This window comes from Prosopis cineraria, unplaced genomic scaffold, assembly GCF_029017545.1.
Source record: "Prosopis cineraria cultivar Desert tree isolate PC_DT_omini unplaced genomic scaffold, ASM2901754v1 PC3, whole genome shotgun sequence".
Taxonomy (NCBI): Eukaryota; Viridiplantae; Streptophyta; class Magnoliopsida; order Fabales; family Fabaceae; genus Prosopis; species Prosopis cineraria.
Genome location: NW_026555334.1, coordinates 46,731,385 through 46,751,016, shown reverse-complemented (window position 1 = coordinate 46,751,016; position 19,632 = coordinate 46,731,385). Strand labels below are relative to the sequence as shown.

General features: G+C 32.4%; 1 protein-coding gene across 2 annotated transcripts; it reads left to right on the top strand.

Annotated features, from left to right (window-relative positions):
• Positions 1 to 10,021: 10,021 nt before the first annotated feature.
• LOC129306034 (mitochondrial Rho GTPase 1-like) lies at positions 10,022 to 19,375 on the top strand. Of its 2 annotated transcripts, none has more exons than XM_054946340.1 (15): positions 10,022 to 10,206; positions 10,488 to 10,707; positions 11,585 to 11,717; positions 11,810 to 11,959; positions 12,139 to 12,315; positions 12,486 to 12,734; positions 13,182 to 13,250; positions 13,426 to 13,481; positions 14,828 to 14,909; positions 15,339 to 15,550; positions 15,634 to 15,703; positions 16,962 to 17,074; positions 17,537 to 17,687; positions 18,133 to 18,319; positions 18,856 to 19,375. In XM_054946340.1, the coding sequence occupies exons 2-15, from the start codon at positions 10,490 to 10,492 to the stop codon at positions 18,927 to 18,929; spliced, it is 1,941 nt and encodes a 646-aa protein (XP_054802315.1). In that variant the 5' UTR covers positions 10,022 to 10,206; positions 10,488 to 10,489; the 3' UTR covers positions 18,930 to 19,375. The 2 variants fall into 2 exon arrangements, with proteins under 2 accessions (XP_054802315.1, XP_054802314.1); XM_054946339.1 differs by having other exon boundaries at positions 10,471 to 10,707.
• The last annotated feature ends 257 nt before the right edge of the window (positions 19,376 to 19,632 follow it).

Here is a 19,632-nt window from a genome sequence, read left to right as displayed (position 1 = left end):
TGCTTTATATTTTGAAACAATATAATTTGAGATGGCAGAAGTATGTGATAGGTAGTTGTGTTATGTTGTGGTTGTGGCTAGGGTGTAGCTAGGTAAAATAAAAGATACAAGAGCAAAATTTATGAACCCACTGATAATATAAATATAATTATATAAATAGTATGGGGAGAATTTTAATATAGGACCAGCCATGTGATTTTATATTAAATAAGATCCAATAAATTATTAAAATTGACTGCAAGATTGAGGGATTAAATAGAAAATAAGCTTTAAAATGAAATGATAATAATGCACATTGTTAAATTTTTATTTTAAATTCCACCTCTGTTATCTCTTTCTCATTAATTCACTTTTGATCTTCTCCTCAAAAATTAGGAAACAAACATAAACAGACCCAAACGGCCCTCACTAAAGAGATCATGGGCTCTCTATTGATAGATAGATCCTTGTTTATTTCTTCCTCACGAGTGCTTCGAAATCATAGTTTTCCACAAATTCCTTTGAAGAACATGGCATTATTAAGGTTGAAGCTCTTATGAGTAGGGTTTCACTCTTCTTCTTCTTCTTCTTTTTCTCTTTATTAAGTTCCCCTAATGCCTCTCTTCCTTAGTTTGGTTGTTCCTAGGGATGAAGGGTCCAAAGAAGAGCAAAGAAGCATTGTTGAAAGACTGGTTTGAGAAATGGAATGTTTTAATAGAGAGTGAATTAGAATTTTAATAAATTAGTTCTGGCAATCACAGTTGACAATAGCCACTATGTGTAATAGTACCATATATAATCACAGACTTAGTCACAACTATCAAACTCTATCATAGTAATTAGAAGGTAACTAATTTCAATCATCTAACTATGATAGAAAGGACTCAACTACAATTAAAAATACCTAATCATAGTAAAAAACGAGAAGGCTTGGCTTGAAGGCTTGCCATGGTTTATAAGATTCAACTTAAAAATATAAATATCATTATATAAATCCCTATCATGGTAGAATAGTTTTAAACAAGTATAATAAAGTCTATTGTAGTATAAAATAATTAGACCAATCATTTATAAATTGTTGTAGTAGAATAAATATTTGCCATAATTAAAACATACCTACCATAAAAGAAAAGAATCAAACCATGGTCAAAAGTTTACTATAGTTAAAAAGTTTCAATATGATATAATTAATATAAAGGCATTGAGAAAATGGGATTCCAAGATTAAAATAAAATCCAAACCAAGTTAATAGGCAGCTTGAAACTTAAAAATCAAAGTAAAATGTTTTTAAGAACCATGTGAACTATCTAGCATTGAAAGCAAGTCAAAAAGGGGTCAAAAAAAATCAAGGCATCAATTTTAGTACAATCCATCGTGATTAATGTGTAAATCCATTACGACTGATGTTGTATGACAGCAATGCTATCATAATGGTATATTCAACTAAATTTCCAGCGCGCATAACTTTTTACCCTAATGTCCAATTAAAGTGATCTAAATTTCTATAAAAAATTTATTTAACAAATTATCTAATGGCATTGGTTTCATTTTTAAAATAGACATTGAAAACCAAAATAACTTATTTTTCTCACTTTAATACTTTTAAGGTATCCAATACCACCACTATATACCAAAAGCCAAAAAGCCAACCACAACACCTAAACAACATCTAATGAAGCCTAAAATCAAACAATGAGGCCTCACAATATTGGTGAGATCCATATGGACATGAATCATTACTTTACTAAGAGAACTTCCCACCTTCCATATGATTGTCCAATTTATCACATGATAATTCATCATATAGCATATTCAACTATCATCGTCATACTCACTTTCATCAATAACTCTTCTAAATTCAAAAGGTGTAAATCATCATTTTAATATTTCACAATTACATTAACATACAGAGCTACACTTGCATATTTTCAAAATGAAAACAACATCTAAATCCATAAGGTTATATATGTATAGAAAATATAATTATAAGTTCATAAACACCTACAATTACTTTAACAAGCAATAACACCGAATAAATTTTTCGATTACCTTAAACTTTTGAGGATTAAAGGTTACCTCCAAATATCAATTGCTTTTGAGCTAATAGTCAAGCTCTCCGGTACTTCATGAGGTTAGTTTACAATTAACATTAACTACCATAACTAATAAATGTCAAAATCAATACTTCCAATTTCTAATTTTGCACTTTACTAATCAAATTTCCTAACCAAATATTTATCTCACAATCAGTGAATTTATTAACTCTCATTAACTTATTTTAGCTCCCATTAACTCAAATAGCCACTAATATAACACTTGACAATTCAAAATCATCCTGCAGAGGCCTACGGTTCATTCATATTGAATGACCCAGGCTCGCCACCTTTTAAAAACTTATAAATTGGGTGTAGAATACTTAAAAAACTTACATTAATCTCATTTGGACTAATAAGTTCAAACCTATAGCTCTAGGTTTGAAAATTATCATCATACCACCTTAAATCTCACTTTAGATTAGTATAAAGAGAAGAAGGAATGGTAAGGAAGTTTTATCTAGATGAGAAACAAGTTTAAATAAAGAGAAACCAGGCCTTTTTTTTCCTTTTAGTTTTGTCTCCTCTGTTTTAATTCACGATCAAGGCCATCTACCACGCCAGATGGTATATAGATGGCTAGCTCATTTTTACTTTAATAGTTAGACCTTGCTAGCTCTAAACACCTCTGGACCCAATGCAATAGCTATAAATGAATCTAATAGGCCCATTAGCCATCTCAAATCACCCTTACACTAAATTACGCTTAATTTTGTTTAATAAATCTTGATTGGTTTACTTAATCTATGAATTAAAATATAGGATGTTATAATATAAAAATCTCATAACCAAACAACTAGTTCGATCATATGCAAGGGACATTATTTATGAGCAAGCAAAGGGGGGCACATACAAAACAGTCATGTTCAACACACTCAAGCATGCAAACAAAAATATGCATATGAACACCAACTGCCTTATACCTTTTGATATGTACTCTTGATTAAGACCATATGCTATCAATATAAATAGGGCTAAGTCATGTGACTAACATAGCCCAAGATCTTCAATTATAAGGGAAGCTTGGTCAAAAGCCTCCTCACTTATTCTCATACAATAGCTCCCCTGTCCTTAAATTAATAAGGTGTCTTACGCTGGACTTTATACCATTTCTTATTTAGCGAGAATGTAATGCACAGCTTCTGTTAAACTCCATGTCACTGCTCTCATAAGAGGTAATGATGCATGGCTATCTAAATATATATTGAATTCCATGCAAATTCCCCTATTGAGGATGATGATTCATGGTATGTGCTTAATACTGAATTTCTCCAAGTGTTAGTGAATCTATTTGAATTTTTATTACTTCCCATCTTTTTTACCATTACTTGCAACATAATATCACGCTTAAAATCACAATTATGCTAGATAATCAAAGGCAGTTTTGAAACACATGATCGAGTTTCCTACGCCACTTAGGCAAAACATCTTATATCAATTTTATACCCGTATAGATACACATTTTAATTAAGCCCCATTTTGCATAAAATTTTTAAATCATAAACATCTTTTTTTCATACAAAAAATACACAACTCATCAATTTCACATAACTCACAAACATACCACACAAGCATAGAGAAATAATAGGTTCCCAGTCACCTTAACCCTTAATTTTACCAAATCGAGAACACCCTGTATCAATTTAATTAAGCCTCCAACACACTTGATATTGCCAATAAGGTTAGTCTACAACCAATATAATGATGATCATTAGTCACTATCTATTAACAATTCTTTCAAACAAAAGTCTAAATCCCAAACTCACATTATGACCACTAGCTATAACCAAACTCATTCCTCAATTTCATTAGTTTTGTTAGACTCTCATTAGCCTAACAAGCATTAACAAACTCTCAATCTAGCATTAGTTCACTTGTTTAGCTTTAGGATTTACTTTAAACCCATCATTATAACCCTAACTCATCATAAACAATATCACTCAAACCTCTATATTCTTCCATTAACATTATTTAACTTCCATCTGGCCAAATAACAATATTTATAACTCTCAACAATTCCAAATCAACACATTAAATCTAAAGTTTGTCTAAAATTGAAGACCCATAAATATGGATGTATAAAATCATCTAACCTAACTGATTTTATTTAGATCAATGGGTTGAACCTAAACCTTTATGATCTAGATATCATTAACCCCATTACCAAACCTAGCTTAAAAAATGCATAGGAAGGAAGAAAAATGTGAGGAGATGATTACCTCAATGGTTTAAGGCTTAAAATCTTCTCAAAATGACACTCGTGCCTTGGCAGAGCCTTGAGATTCTATCTTCATTCCTCTTTTCTTTTGTTTCTTATGTTTGATGTTTAGTTCGTAAAACCTAAATTTTCCAAATTGTGTTTTCTACCATGGTGGATTTGTCCATTAGTCGTAGTCGACGGTATAAATTCATTGGCTCAACTTCAAAAATTTGTAATTAATTCCAAACATCTCTATAAATTGTTAGTTAGAACTCTATGGGCAGCTTATTATGTCTATTCTCTGATGCAAAAAGAATTACTCAAAAATATTTGATTACAAAGGTAGCTTATTTTTTTTATCTTCTTTCAAGCCCTAATTAAATATAAAATCATTTCTCTAATGTATTTAAATTAAATACCCTTTAACTCTCTTAAAATATTATTAATTTAATTAATTCAATAAGTAATAATTTAGGATATTACATCGTAGGGTGGTTTGGCACTAGGGTAGGTTCAACTTTGTGCAAATGAAATCACAACGGACCATGGTGATGAACTTATAAAGTAGTTTGGTTCATCATTCACTTTCATCACCTTAGCTAGAAAGGAATATGCATCGAACCCATTTCACAGTTGCAGTGAAGGCTATCAGGAACAAAACCATACTTACCTTCATTGTCATGTTCTTGCTCAAACCCATCCTCTCTCACCTTTTCTCTCAAGTGAGTTGGTGTTTTTGAGATTTGCTAGTGAAGTGGCCAAGGGCATTATTGTCATTTTTAGTAATTATTCTCAATTCAGTGCCTCGGTCTTATAGTGAATTTTCAAAACTTGTTGGATCTAATTTAATATAAAGTCACATATATGGTCTTATATATAAATTCTCCCAATAATATAGTTCATAGGCTCAAGAGGTTGGGCTAGGAAGTGGAGGTTGAAATATTATGTATTTTCACATAGAATAATTAGTAATTTTATTTGTATAGGTGTAATTTGTTCTCGTGAGATGAGCTTTGCTAGTTTAAATACAAGGTCTTGAATTTGAGTAAAAAAAAATGTATTTAGGGTAATTACTTCAAATTAAATCTTGTAATACTTGAATATGACCTAAACAAGTAACTATGCAAAAACTTTGTTTATCAATCTTTTTGTTTCATTTTGTCAATAATACTTGAAATTTGATCATTTTACTCTCCGGATTTCAAATATTCACTTGTCATATTATAAATGATTAGTCCTCTTCATCAGGCTCAATCTCATTAATACATTGTCAGTTTTATTTAAAGTAAACTGACTCAAGTTTGACTTAATTATCATTGATCATATTTATATAGCATGCTACATCTTGTATTATAATTAATAAACATTTTATACATGCATGATTTTATGTTGAAAACTATATTAGACATTAAATCGGTTGAGCAGTGGTTCAAAGATTAATAGTTTAATTAACTCAGGACCAAATTGGTTATGATTAAAATAGTACTCCCTTAATTAAAAAATATAAAATATTTTTAATCGAATCTTACCTCATAATAAATTAGTTAACTGTATTCAAACTAGCATTATTTTTTATATTTACCCTTATTTAATATAGTGTTTAATTTACAAATAAGTGTAAAATAATTTATTTATTAATGATATCCTAAAAAACACATTAATTATATTTTGAAAGATTAAAAATGTTTTACATTTTTAATATTAGTCTCTCAAAAAATACCTTATATTTTTTAATTAGGGACTATAATTTAATTAAAAGATATAAAAAATTTATATTTAACTATGAAAAAGTTAATATTGAAATAAAAATTCATTAATTTTCAAGTGAATAGAATGTTCATTCATAAAATTTTATCCATCCATCTATATTTTTAAATTTTGTAAGCGTATTTTATATTCTCAAATCTCAGTGAATGAAACTTACTTGATCAATTAAATTCATTATCACATTTTTATGTGAAATCTGATTGGTTAATTAAATTTATTATCAATTTTCACCTTATTGGTTAATTAAATTCATCATTATCACATTTTTATCTTATTGATCAAATTGGTCAACTAATCAAGATCATTGTCACATTTTTACCTCGTTCCTAATGGCTAATGCTTTGATTATTGGACTTCTTCAATTTTTGATGGGCTATTCACCTCCTTTGGGTTGAATGTCAATTTTCCCTTTTTTTTTTTCCCTTTCTTTGCAAGGTCTGTTTGGTTCGAGGGGAGGGAAGGGGAGGGGAGGGGAGGTGAGGGGAGAGGAGGGAAGGGAAGGGGAGGGGGAGGAGGGGGAAGGGAGGGGAGGGGAGCTCCCCCCCAATTTGGAGGGGAGGCTTTGGAGGGGAGGGGAGTGAAAATTTTAAAAATTTCCCCTCCCCTCCTCCTAACCAAATGAGGGGAGGGGAGGGGAGGGGCTCCCCTCCTCCTAACCAAATGAGGGGAGGGAAGAGGAGCCCCTCCCCTCCCCTCCCCTCCCCTCCCCCCAAACCAAACGGAGCCTAAGAGAATGATATTTTCCAATGTTTAGAAATCTATGGTTCAACATTTTTCATATATTTTAATTTGTCAATGATTCCAAGCTTATTAGTCTAACGCATAAGTCATATAAAATTGTCTTAAGTAAGAAATAAATTATTAAATAATATTACTTACTCTATTCATTTACAAATATAAGATATTTTTTCAGATAGGATATTGAGAATATAAGGGGAGAAGATAAAAATCAAAACTCTTTGAGGATGATAAAATCTGATTCACTCACTCTCATTCCTGTTATAAATATATATTTTTAAGCATACTTTTTATTCCTAATAATAATAACAATAAATTAGAAAAAAATTAATTATATGAATGTCATTCTTCTTTGCTTACAATCTCAATTATGAAATTATAAATTTTCATTGATATGCGCTTTTTTGGCCAAGGATTTATGCTTACTGTATAAATAAGCAGACGCTCCGTTAAATATAATTATTGTTCACCAAGATTTATTCAAATCTAAAATTTATAATTCAGATTAATTTTTTATCTGTCAATACAATTTTTAAAATTTCATCCACTAACCCTTAATAAATATAAAAATATACATTCCTCCATCTAAACATTATATTGTTCCAAAAAAGAAAAATTGAACTGGATAGGTTATAAAAGTTGTTATTAAACTTAAAATTTAAAGTTTATACCATTTATTTTTATAATCGATATTTAAGAAGGTTATATTTTAAAATATAAATATATTTAAAATTTTAAGGGAATGCAAATAAAATTTTCTTTTGGAAGGAAAAGTATATTTAAAAATCGTATTTACAAACATTAAATTATTTGTGGAAAAAATAAAAATCAAAGCTCTTTGAAAATGATAAAATTCGATTACTAATTAATTTGTTCTCTGTAAATACAAATTTTAAAACTTCATCAACTAACCTTTAATAAATTTAAAAAGATATATTCCTCCATTTAAATATCATATTCTCCCTATCTCCCATTATATTTTTCATTGATTTATTAATTTACACATGTTATTAGGAAAAATATTTTTCTATGCTCTATTCTTTTCTTTTTGATAATGTTTCATCATAAAAATTTATTATTTAAAATTGAAAATAATATTTAAATATAATATCAATTATTTCATGACACCCGTGCAATGCAACGCACGGTTTTTTTTTTTTTTTTAAAAGGAGATGATATATCATACCACTAAAAAGAAAGCAACGCTACAGCAGCAATAAACGAACATGAGAAAAAAAGTAACAAAAAACAGGCAACTAAAAAAACAAAACAACCACACCAATTTAAGTTATGGTTAGAGATTCAAAAAAGTTTGAAATAGAGGGAAGGCTATGACATAACTTGGCAAGATAATCTGCCTCTTTGTTGTTCTCCTTGCACAAAAAGTGAATAGAAATATCCCATTTTTTATGCAGTAATCTTCTCATAACATCAGGGGTGTATTAAAAAAGATGGTAATTGTGATTGTCCTTTATGATAGTTAAGATAGTTTGTACACAATCACAAAAAGCTCATTGCTTTATATCTTTTTTGCCAGCATAATTCAAGCCCTTTATAAATACTATAAATTTCAAAAATAGTTGCAAGAACACGTCTTAACTTGTGGCCAAATCCACTAACCTAGACACCATTTCTATCTTTGAGAATTCTTCCACAAGTACCTTGCCCATGCCTTAAAATTGAGCCATTAGCTTTTAATCTAATAGTATTCAAATCAAGCCTATGCGTACACTTTTAAAGGTGTGAACGAGTCACTTAAGGAAGCTGTTGTCCTAACTTAATATCAACAATAACTTTAAAAATAAAATCACATGGTTCCTCTGAGACTATCTCATTTTGCTTCTAGAAGAGAAACGAGCATTTGAACTTCCAAATGTTCTAATAAGTGTAAGCATATGGTGAGTTCCAAGGGACAACTTATGTAGTGGGATTCTTGACTTGCATCTTGATATAAATATCAGAATTTTAAAAACTAAATTAAATTGGTTGGTTCAACCAGTTCAATAATGCTCAGTCACTAGTTCAATTCGATTGATGCAAGTGAACTGTGTTATCAATAAATTAGTCAAGAATCAGCCAATTGGTCAATGGACAAGGAAAATTAGAAAAATCAAACAAGTGATTAGTTCTAGAGGTTCAATGTTAAAAAAGAGATGAAAGTTAACATGAGAGGCTAGAAAAAAGATGAAAAAAGAACAAAAATGAAAGATATTCATAAAAACCCAATAAAAGAATATATTTTACAATAAACCACCACCTTACATGCGTTTTTCTAGCAACGAAAGTGGAGAAAAGAGCTAAATGAGTTAAAAAGTTTTTATAACGAAACTATTTGATCGGCCTAAAATCATCTATTGATGTGTAGAAATTTTCTATTATTTAAATATTAGCTTTATTATTTTGTAATGAATTTATTTTGTGATATATATATGTATGTATATTATTTATAAATATTAAATTAATTATATCCGATTCAACCACGGTTTAACTATTGACCCTTGAACCTATACCTCATCCAATTTAACACTGGTCCAGTTTTTAGAACGTTGATAAATATTAATATTAATGTTAAGTTTCTGACAGCAATAAATAACAAAATATATTAATAATAAAAATTAATGTTTTAAAAACTAGATCGACTAATGAATTGAAAAGATTAGTGGGTTATGAGTCTCCTGGTTCAACCTGTTAGATCAATGATTGAATCGGTGATATAATAATTACATAAAAAATAATATTTATATATATATATATATATATATTAATAAATGGGTCAAAACGGTTTAACTACTTTAAGTTCTAGATTTTTAAAAATTGCCTGAGACAAAGCGGGCCAACTCTGGTCAATTGTTAGAATGGGCCGAATGGTCGAATCAAACTGTTTTCTCCTTCAGGTGATGATTTAACCGTTCGGGTCGGTTCGAGTCTTAAAACAATAATAAAAAAAAATTATGATCAAGAATCATTCAACTAAATTATTTATAAATAAAGACTAATAACAAGTCTCGTTAAAAAAAGTCAGTATCCTTGGATCTAATTCTCTCTTTAAGATATTAATCAACAGATTTTGGTTTGTTTAAGGCTAAATTTAGGAGGAGGAGGGTCCGGTTTGCAAACCGCGTTTAGACTCCAGACAGTACACAGTGATGGTAGAGTATTCCATATTTTATCGCGGGTTCAAACCGCGCCTGCAAATGTTTCGACATCTGCCTACCACCAACCCCCCCCCCCCAAAAAAAAAAAAAGTGTTCCATATTTTCATTTATGACGAGTTCTGTGTAATTTTAAGGAGGCACGAACCTTCTGGGCCTTCTCTTTGTTGGTAACAAAGGCAGCCATCGCTAACAGGGGCTTCAACTAGGGTTCTGGCTGCTCTCTAACAGCTCCACTGCTTTACAAGAAACAGTTCTCACTCTGCTCGTTCATCAGGTAGGCTCGCTTAACTTTGAAGCCAACGTAATTTCTTTTTCGGTCCTAGCTTCTCTCTGTATTCACTTCAATTTGAACTTTCACTTTCTGCTGACTAGCGTATCTATTGCCGAAGGGCTTCTATTCTTCTCCATTCTATTGTTTGCATCTGGCCTTTGCTTCAAACCAACATAAAATTATTTGCACACACAGTTTTTTTTTTTTATTCGCTTGTTGGAACAATTTGTTCGCCTACTCAGTCTGGCTTTGAAAATGAGGTTATAGGGTTCCGCTAATAGCAGGGATGGCAAAAGCTTTTGCGGAAACAGTGAATCCATATGGTCGGAGTGGAGTTCGTATTGTTGTTGCCGGAGACCGCGGCACTGGAAAATCAAGCCTGATCATTACTGCTGCAGCTGAAACTTTTCCACCAAATGTTCCCCCTGTTTTGCCTCCAACGAGGTTGCCGGAAGATCTGTATCCTGATCGCGTACCCATCACAATTATTGATACACCTTCTCGGTATGAATTTTAAAATTTTTATTTTTTGTCTTTCTGTCAGAATTCTTTCTGGTTTCAGAGACAATTCATAATGAGGAAGATCTTCTAATGCAGTCTTCATTGACCTGGGCCAAATAGTTTTTCAGTTATGATATAGAATCTAATCGCTGTAAAACGGCTCTTTTGTTTCGTGGACGTTTCAAATATGTCTACGGCATATAAAAAATTAAAAACATATGCATATGTGATATTAGATACTAACTAGTTATATCTGAACTAAACATATATCTAACTCTACCCTACTGCTGTAAATTTACATATGTATTCAAAAATAGAAGTCCTTGGGGTTTATCTATAATTATGAATTAAATCTTGAATGACTAAAGAGATTAAATCAAGACAAATGATGGAGAATTAAAATAATGGTTTGGAAATGTGAAGTAAGATAAAACTTTCAGATTCTCAAACCACAAAATATAGACTTTGCAGCTTTGCAATACCGTTTAATTAAGGATAAATGTAATTTTCAAGTGGCATCATAAAATGCGGTGATTTTGACTGGTTCAAATATCGTTGATCTTTTTTTCTCTTTTCAAGGGATATAATCTACATCAAATCTATTCCCTTAACTCATGATTATTGTTAATTGTTTGTGGACCAAGTTGATAAGGATATTGTTTTGACTTTATATTTCCGTCTTTCTATTTGCTCTGTGCAAAAATGACAGTGTTTACTTTGGTGTTGCTTAGGGTAATGTGATTGCTTGCTTTGCAATTTGTATGGCTTGATCAATTCAAAGATTTCATCTCTTTGAGCTTATAAAAGATGATGCTTTTTGTTGTTAATTTTGCCAATATCTATCTTCACCAGCATTAAGTTTCTGTTATCATTATTCCAGTGCTGAGGATAGTAATAGAGTTGCTGAAGAATTGAAACAGGCTGATGCGGTTGTACTTACGTATGCATGTGATCGGCCAGAGACACTTGATAGATTGAGTACATTTTGGCTCCCACATCTCCGTAAATTGGAGGTTTTTTTTTTTTTTACTTTTCCTATTTTTCTAAAATATGACATTTGCAAGTGTAGATTTGACTGACTGAATAATGTGATCATAATGAGCAGGTAAAAGTCCCAGTTATAGTGGTTGGTTGTAAGCTTGATTTGAGAGATGATGATCAGCAAGTCAGCTTGGAACAAGTGATGTCACCAATAATGCAACAGTTTCGGGAAATTGAAACGTGTATTGAGTGTTCAGCGCTTAGGCATATCCAGGTAACTACGACTTATGTTTTTGTGAATTATCATCTCATATTGGAATGATATTACTAAGGTGCTAGTAAGTTATTTGTTTAATGCATCATCAATATCACTATTATGTTAGTGAGGTGGAACATTGTTGTTGACATCCAAAATGTTGGTTCTTGAGATGATTGACTAACATGTTCTAACAGGTACCTGAAGTTTTCTACTATGCCCAGAAGGCTGTTCTTCATCCAACCGCTCCATTATTTGATCAAGAATCACAAACTCTAAAGCCTCGATGTGTACGGGCCCTGAAGCGAATTTTTATCCTATGTGACCATGACAGAGATGGTGCCCTTAGTGATGCTGAATTAAATGATTTTCAGGTTTCAGGCTTTAACAATTCTTTTTTAAATATTGGAAGTGGATGCTTGGCTATGATTGAATGTGTTATATTAGGGCACATTAATGCAGCATAAAAAACTATTTTTCTATTGTGTCTTGGTGAGACAATTTGACTGTGAGATTTGTGAAACATCTAACATATTATAAACAGGTTAAATGTTTCAATGCTCCTTTGCAACCATCTGAAATCGTGGGTGTTAAGAAGGTTGTAGAAGAAAAAATAGCTGAAGGTGTCAATGAAAGAGGGCTTACTTTGACGGGATTCCTATTTCTTCATGCCCTTTTTATAGAAAAAGGGCGGCTTGAGACGACGTGGACTGTTCTCAGGAAGTTTGGATATAATGATGATATCAAGCTTGCTGATGAGTTGATTCCACCCTTGAAACTGGCTCCTGATCAGGTATATCTTGTTGCAGTAGATTGTAAGCTGTGCTGTTAGAGATTGATCGTAATAGTGAAAATTTATGTTGTCTGACTTATTAACATCGAATTTTGAATAATCTTTTCCTGATTTTGTGCTTGATGTTCCTTACTTACAAATAACAAGGAAAAATAGACTATTAGATTGAGAAAATGGAATTGTACAACCATTTCACATAGTCCTGTTTAGTTGAATGTAGATTACTTCTGTTTAACTTATGCAGATAAAAGTTGTCTTTTGCAATTTAGACTGATCTGATTTGGCTGGAGATGGAAAATCCCTGATTCTGTAACTACTTCATAATGTGGAAACTTGTATAACAGCAAAAATATGCTGAATTCACTTTTATAACAGCCATAATATGCTGAATTATATATATATATATATATGTTGCCTGACCTACGTTGGCTCGAATGATGTCTGCAGAGTGTGGAGCTGACAACTGAGGCAATTGATTTTTTGAAGGGGATCTTTGATGCATTTGATGGGGATGGCGTATGTCAATTGTGCACACAATCTTGAATAATTCTTTTCCTATCCATTTATTTTGTTGCTATCTACTTGTCAACTGGTCATGAATCTTCTTTTAAGTTTTACTTTGATGTGGTATTTACTGGTGGTGGTGTACCTAACTATGCTCAAAATTTGACCATCACCTTTTGTCCTGTAGGATGGGGTGCTTAGGCCTCGAGAAATTGAAGAATTATTTTCAACTGCCCCAGAAAGGTGATTTCGTTTTCTCTTACATGCACAATCGAATATTCACTTTTGTGGTGATAATTAACGTCATTCCCCTTAGTTGAACTTCATTCCATTGTATAACTATTTCTCTATACTGATTTATCTGCCTTTGGCAGGTTTTTGGTCTCATGGTGTCTCAATATATAAACTTTGAACCTAAATATTGGGAATTGATCTTTGTAGAGTAACATGGCTCTAAGTTGCAATGAAAATGCACCGAATTGAAATGTGGCATAGGTGGTCACCAGACCTATTGCTATGGCATTAAAGCAGTTACAATTGTGGTTGTGAAATTTTTGCCTTGTTGATAGTTATTTGAAGGTTTGAGAGTCCTGTATACCCTTTTCCCCTCATGACAATAATGGATTTATCCACTTATGACACGCTAGATTGTATGATCAAATTTTGTGTTACCATCAATAATTCATAAGGATTCACGACAGAGATGTTCATGTTATCTACTTTGTGCTTGGCTTAAAACATTAACTTGAAAAATGAAGATGGATTTATCCAATTAGGACACGCTAGATTGTATGATCAAATTTTGTGTTGATGTTACCATCAATAATTCATATGGATTCACGACAAAGATGTTCATGTTATCTACTTTGTGCTTGGCTTAAACCATTAACTTGAAAACAAAAAATAGAAAAGTGAGAAAGATTGGGCATTATAAGAGGAAAATAAGGGAGCTGGAAAGGAAAGAAGTGGCTGCAGTTATATAAAATATTACATGATAATTATTAAATCCTGTTTGCAGTTCCATTTTTCGTTGGTTTACTATGCTAAATTTCAATGTAACAGTGGGTATAGTCAGAAGCACCTTTGGCGCTATTCGTTAGCTTTTTTAACTTTGCTAGCCTCTTTTAATCCATTTTCTCTAATGTGCATAACCGTGGATTTTGAGATGCACAATGATGGCATTTTAGGGAAAAAAATAAAGATCCATTGATGGTGAACTGCTTATCGGGGCTTATTATGTGGTGGCATTCTTTTAGTGCTTATTTGACTAATGTTGCGTGATGCTATGATGTGATTCTATGATGCTTATGCTAATTTAAGCATAGGTAGAATTGTAGAAGGAAGTATTTGTTTCCTGATGCTTTAAATTGAACTTGGGCTGGGTGATGTTTTGTCATATGTTCCTCTGTATTTGTGTTCCCCTTGAACTTATGCTTGTTAATTGCCATAAGTACTTGGTTGTTTACTGTGTTAACTCTTCAATATGTGTATGCCTTTTGTGAATCCAAATCCAAATATCAAATAATGACTCCTGCAATGTTGCTTGCTTAATTTATTTTGCTTTTTCCCCCTGTTGGGGGATATTGTAGTCCTTGGATTGGAACACCATATGAGGACGCAGCAGAGAAAAATGCATTTGGAGGGCTGCCACTTGATGCATTTTTGTCACAGGTGTGCAAATCTCTCATTTTATCTGAAATTCCCCCCTTGTCTTTCCAATTGCCAAATAACTCTCAGCTGGTCTGAGAAACTAGGTTCATCACTTCTTACAATTGAAACTGATACAAAGGAATCAAAATCTATACAGCTGTATATGATATAAAAACTTGGTTAAGCCACACTATGTTTGAGCCATGAACCATGTGACTCATGTCTTAGACCCTGTGTGATGTGCAAGACCTATGAATAGTGACTTATTTCTCAGACTGTGTGTGATGTATAGGGCCCACATTAGTCGCTATAAATTTTTCTCCACGTTTATATGCGTGTTTTTATTTTAAATATTATTATCTAGTTACTGTACCTTTTGAGCACAGGTTATTTTATTTCCACCATTTTTATTGGAGTTTTCTTTTTCTTTCTTTGTTTTTTTTGGGACAGTGGGCACTTATGACACGTTTGAACCCGAGATTTAGTGTTGAGAATTTGATATATATTGGCTACTCTGGTGATCCGTCATCTGCTATTCGTTTGACAAAGAAGCGGCGCCATGATCGCAAGAAGCAGAAGTCAGAAAGAAACGTTTTGCAGTGCTTTGTTTTTGGGCCTAGGAAGGCTGGAAAATCTGCTCTATTGAATTCTTTTATTGGAAGGTATTTTTATTCTAAATGCTACTCACATGAACTTTAATAATTGAGCATATTATAAGCTTACTGTTGCTGAATTGATAATGCAGGCCATGTTCTGACAGTTATAATCCAACTACTGAGGATCGTTATGCAGTGAATGTTGTTGACACTTCCATGGTAAATGGCATCTCTTTCTCTCGTGCAAATTGTCCTTTAAATTCCCAGCTCATTCTAGCACTCAAATAATGCACTTGTGGTTGTGGCACCATAAATTATTTATATTTCCAATTCGTTTCTAGATTAGTAGTTGATGATTTGCCTTTGATTAAGATCTTTCTAGAAATAGATATGTTGCAAATGATTGTGACAATTTGCTGTTTAATTGTGATGCTTTGTAAATATTGTTTTGTCATGAAGAGGTCAGTTTTATAAGTAGGTTAGTTAATCTTTATAGTTCCAATTTGTTTCTGGAGAAGGTTTGGATTTGTTGCTTGTGGTTGTCAATTCTCGATATGTATCATGGATAAGAAGACATATTTCCATGTCTTGAATAGTAAAATGCATTGAATCGAGTGGTGAAAAATAGTATGAAATATAAAATGGGACATGTAAATCCCTGTAACATGGATAAAATAGTCAATGGTAAATTTAACTCAAATTGAGAGAATTGCTTAAAAACAAGTCACAAAAAGCTTATTAGTTGTATAATTCATTAGTAATTGATTAATCCTTGAAACATTCTCGGTAATATTCTTTGCATTCATTATAAAAGGCGTATGCAATTCTTAACAGCACAATGCTGTCATGCCAAAGTATTGTATTCACAAATTTCTATGTCGTGGCATGTTATTTGGACATCTTAGCTGTGAATCACACTGGCTTGTTGCAAATCATAAGATTTGATTGGTGGATCATACAATTGATTACATTACTTTTGATTCAACCACTGATTTAAATTGTTGGCTTTGTGATTTCTTATGAATTATAAGATTTGAATAGTAAATATTAAAATTTTGATTGTGTGCTATTGATATCGCTCTTAAAGTAATTCTTCAGGCAAATGATTGAGGCCGTTTGCTTGTGAAGTCTGACACCCTTGAAAGCGATAACTTATGCATGTTAAGGAGTTCTATGGTTTACCATTTATGCAATGTTGCTAAGGAGGTTTTTGTTGAGTAATTCTATGGTCTTCATTCGGTGCTCATTGTTTTTGTTGGATTATCTGTTTGTTTATTGGTATTTACGCATCTATGTTAAGATTATTTGGACGCAGTTATTTTTAGGACATCAATGGAATAATGGATTTATATTCTTGCCTTGGAAATTTGATTTCTCGTCTTCTCTTGTTCTAGACCATACTTTTGTTTGCATTTTTGCCCATGCATTTGAATCATTTCAGCCTTCTCTAATTGTGTGTTTATTATAATGTTTGCAGGGGAACAAAAAATATCTTATATTGAGAGAGATTCCTGAAGATGGGGTTCGAAAGCTGTTGGCCAACAAGGAGTCTTTGGCTGCTTGTGACATAGCTGTTTTTGTCCATGATAGGTGACCATTGACATGATAGATAATTATATTACTAATATGACTAATAGTTGGCCAATGTCGTGTTTTTTCCTCAAATGACTCTGCACTAAATATGTTTTGATACTTTCGTCTGCATTAATTAGTGTACTATTGTACAATTTATTTTCAATCAATCTCTAGAAACATGGCTGTCAGCTGCCATTTCGTTCCATAGTTTCTAATATATATATATTTTTTTACTTCTCTAGTCTGTTTGGATTTTTAAATTATTTTTTTCCAACAATTTAAACACTTTTCAGGTAAAATTAGAATGAATTGTGTATTTAATTGAGCTTTGCTCGAACAGCTCCTAAATAAGCAAATTTTTCTCAGCATTTTAACTACGTTGAAATTATGCTCAATGGTGACCATCTGGTCTAGGCCGTTCTGCTACTTGAGAATTTCTTTTTATAGACGGTAATGCTGACCTAAGTTTCATTCCAGGTCTGATGAGTCCTCATGGAAGACAGCATCTGATCTCCTCGTAGATATTGCTGGTCATGGTGAGGATACTGGCTTCGAGGTGCCTTGCCTCATTGTTGCTGCCAAGGACGATCTGGATTCATTTTCAATGGCCATACAAGAGTCAACTAGGGTATGTTCAAATGGTTTGACTTTTTTTCATGGTTGTGTACATAATTGAGCATGCTCAAATGTTTGTTATTGTAAAATGGATACGGATCAATTTAAGATGGCTAATACACTGTTCTGAGTCTAAGCTTTCATCGCAGGTGTTTAGTTTATTCGTCTTCCAATGGGAGATAAGGATATTGGTGTTGGGAGTCTGATTCCTAGACCTGTAAACAACGTGCTAGTTTTTATTTATTTTATATTCGATATTTAGTGATATTTTGCAAGGAGGGTGACTTACACAGATGAAATATAGCTAGGGTCAATAATCTTTGCTATTTAGAATTAATATTTCCCCAATATATACTTGTAATTTGCTAGCTGCTGTGATCGTTTCAATCAATATCTCTTTCTTGGATCAATTGCAATTGCATTATTGACTTGTTTTTGTTTGTTTTTGTGCTTTATAGGTTAGTCAGGATATGGGAGTAGAGGCTCCCATACCAATCAGTGTAAAGTTAGGTGATTTCAACAATGTGTTTCGCCGAATTGTAATTGCTGCAGAGCACCCTCATTTAAGCATTCCTGAAACTGATGCTGGGAGAAGTCGCAAGCAGTACCACCGCCTTATGAATCGTTCTCTTGTGTTTGTTTCTGGTACGTTTGGATCATTTACTCAGTACATCTTGTTTCTTGGGTTGTTTGATCTGGAGTACAAATTAAAGGGAATCTAATTTTTCTAGGTATTTTAGCTTTGTATTTCGTCCGTTCCAAATTGTAGGACAATTTGAGACAAGATTATGTATACCGATAAAGCTCAATAATGACACTTCACAAATTTATTTTTTCAAAACAAAACTATAAACTTTCAAAAATATCCTTTCACACTTAATCATCACACAATAATATCATTTCAATTCTCTCTTGACTTAAAAGGTAGTATTGGAAAAGTGTTATTAATGAAATCTTGATTTTCTCAAATTGTTTTATATTTTGGGACAACAAAATATCTGTAAAACTATCTTATAATTTGGAATAAAGGGAGTAGTTCATTTCTACCTGGGTTCTGCCTCAAAATAATTGGGCATTCTGTTCAGAATTTTGCTTCATAAAGAAGAGCTTTTGCTTTATGCTTATGGTGTTCTGCTTTTGGTATTCATCACACATACACATTTGATATCTCAAAATTGCAGTGGGAGCTGCAGTTGTCGTCGTTGGGCTGGCGGCATATCGCGTCTATTCCGCTAGGAAGAATGCATCTGGTTAAAGATGAAGTTTTAGCGAACTAGCCAATTCAATTAGGTCGACCTTCATCCTGATGTTCTTGGCAACCTTAGCCAGATCCCTTGCAGATTTTTTTTTTTTTTTCCTTTTTGCATTTTGCTTATTCTGATTTCATAGTTTTTTTGGGGTTGATTTTGATTCTTCAGGTTTAGGTTGCAGTTAGCAAAATTATACGTTCAATCTTCTGTCTTGTTTTTCTTTTTCTTTCTTTTGGCTATTTTTAGGCTCTCATATCATGCAAGTAATAATTACACGGTTGAGCTGTGTTGTCAGTTACTAGAGAATATAAAACTTCCTCCGTGCCTAAAATCCCTGCCTGCAAAAGCATTTTTATTTCTCTTTCAACTGGGAGCATCTCTAATTGGTGAGTTTCATGTCAGGGCATATGAAGAAGCAAAGGAAATAATAGTATTGCTTTTTGATTTTTCCTTTTTGAATGTGAGCAAAATTGAATATGATTTAGGAGTCACGTCACAGTACTATTTATACAATTTTCTGGCTTGATGATATGACACTTCGAAGTCGAAAAAAAATTTCTGTGAAGAGAATGGAACGTTGATATGACTTAGGGTAAATTATTTGATGTCCAGAATTCACCCCAATTTTTAGTCTATTACTCTGTTTCATTTCTGTGGAACTGATTTTAATTTGTTAGAATTGAATTAGGGGAAAAAAAATTGTGGGGG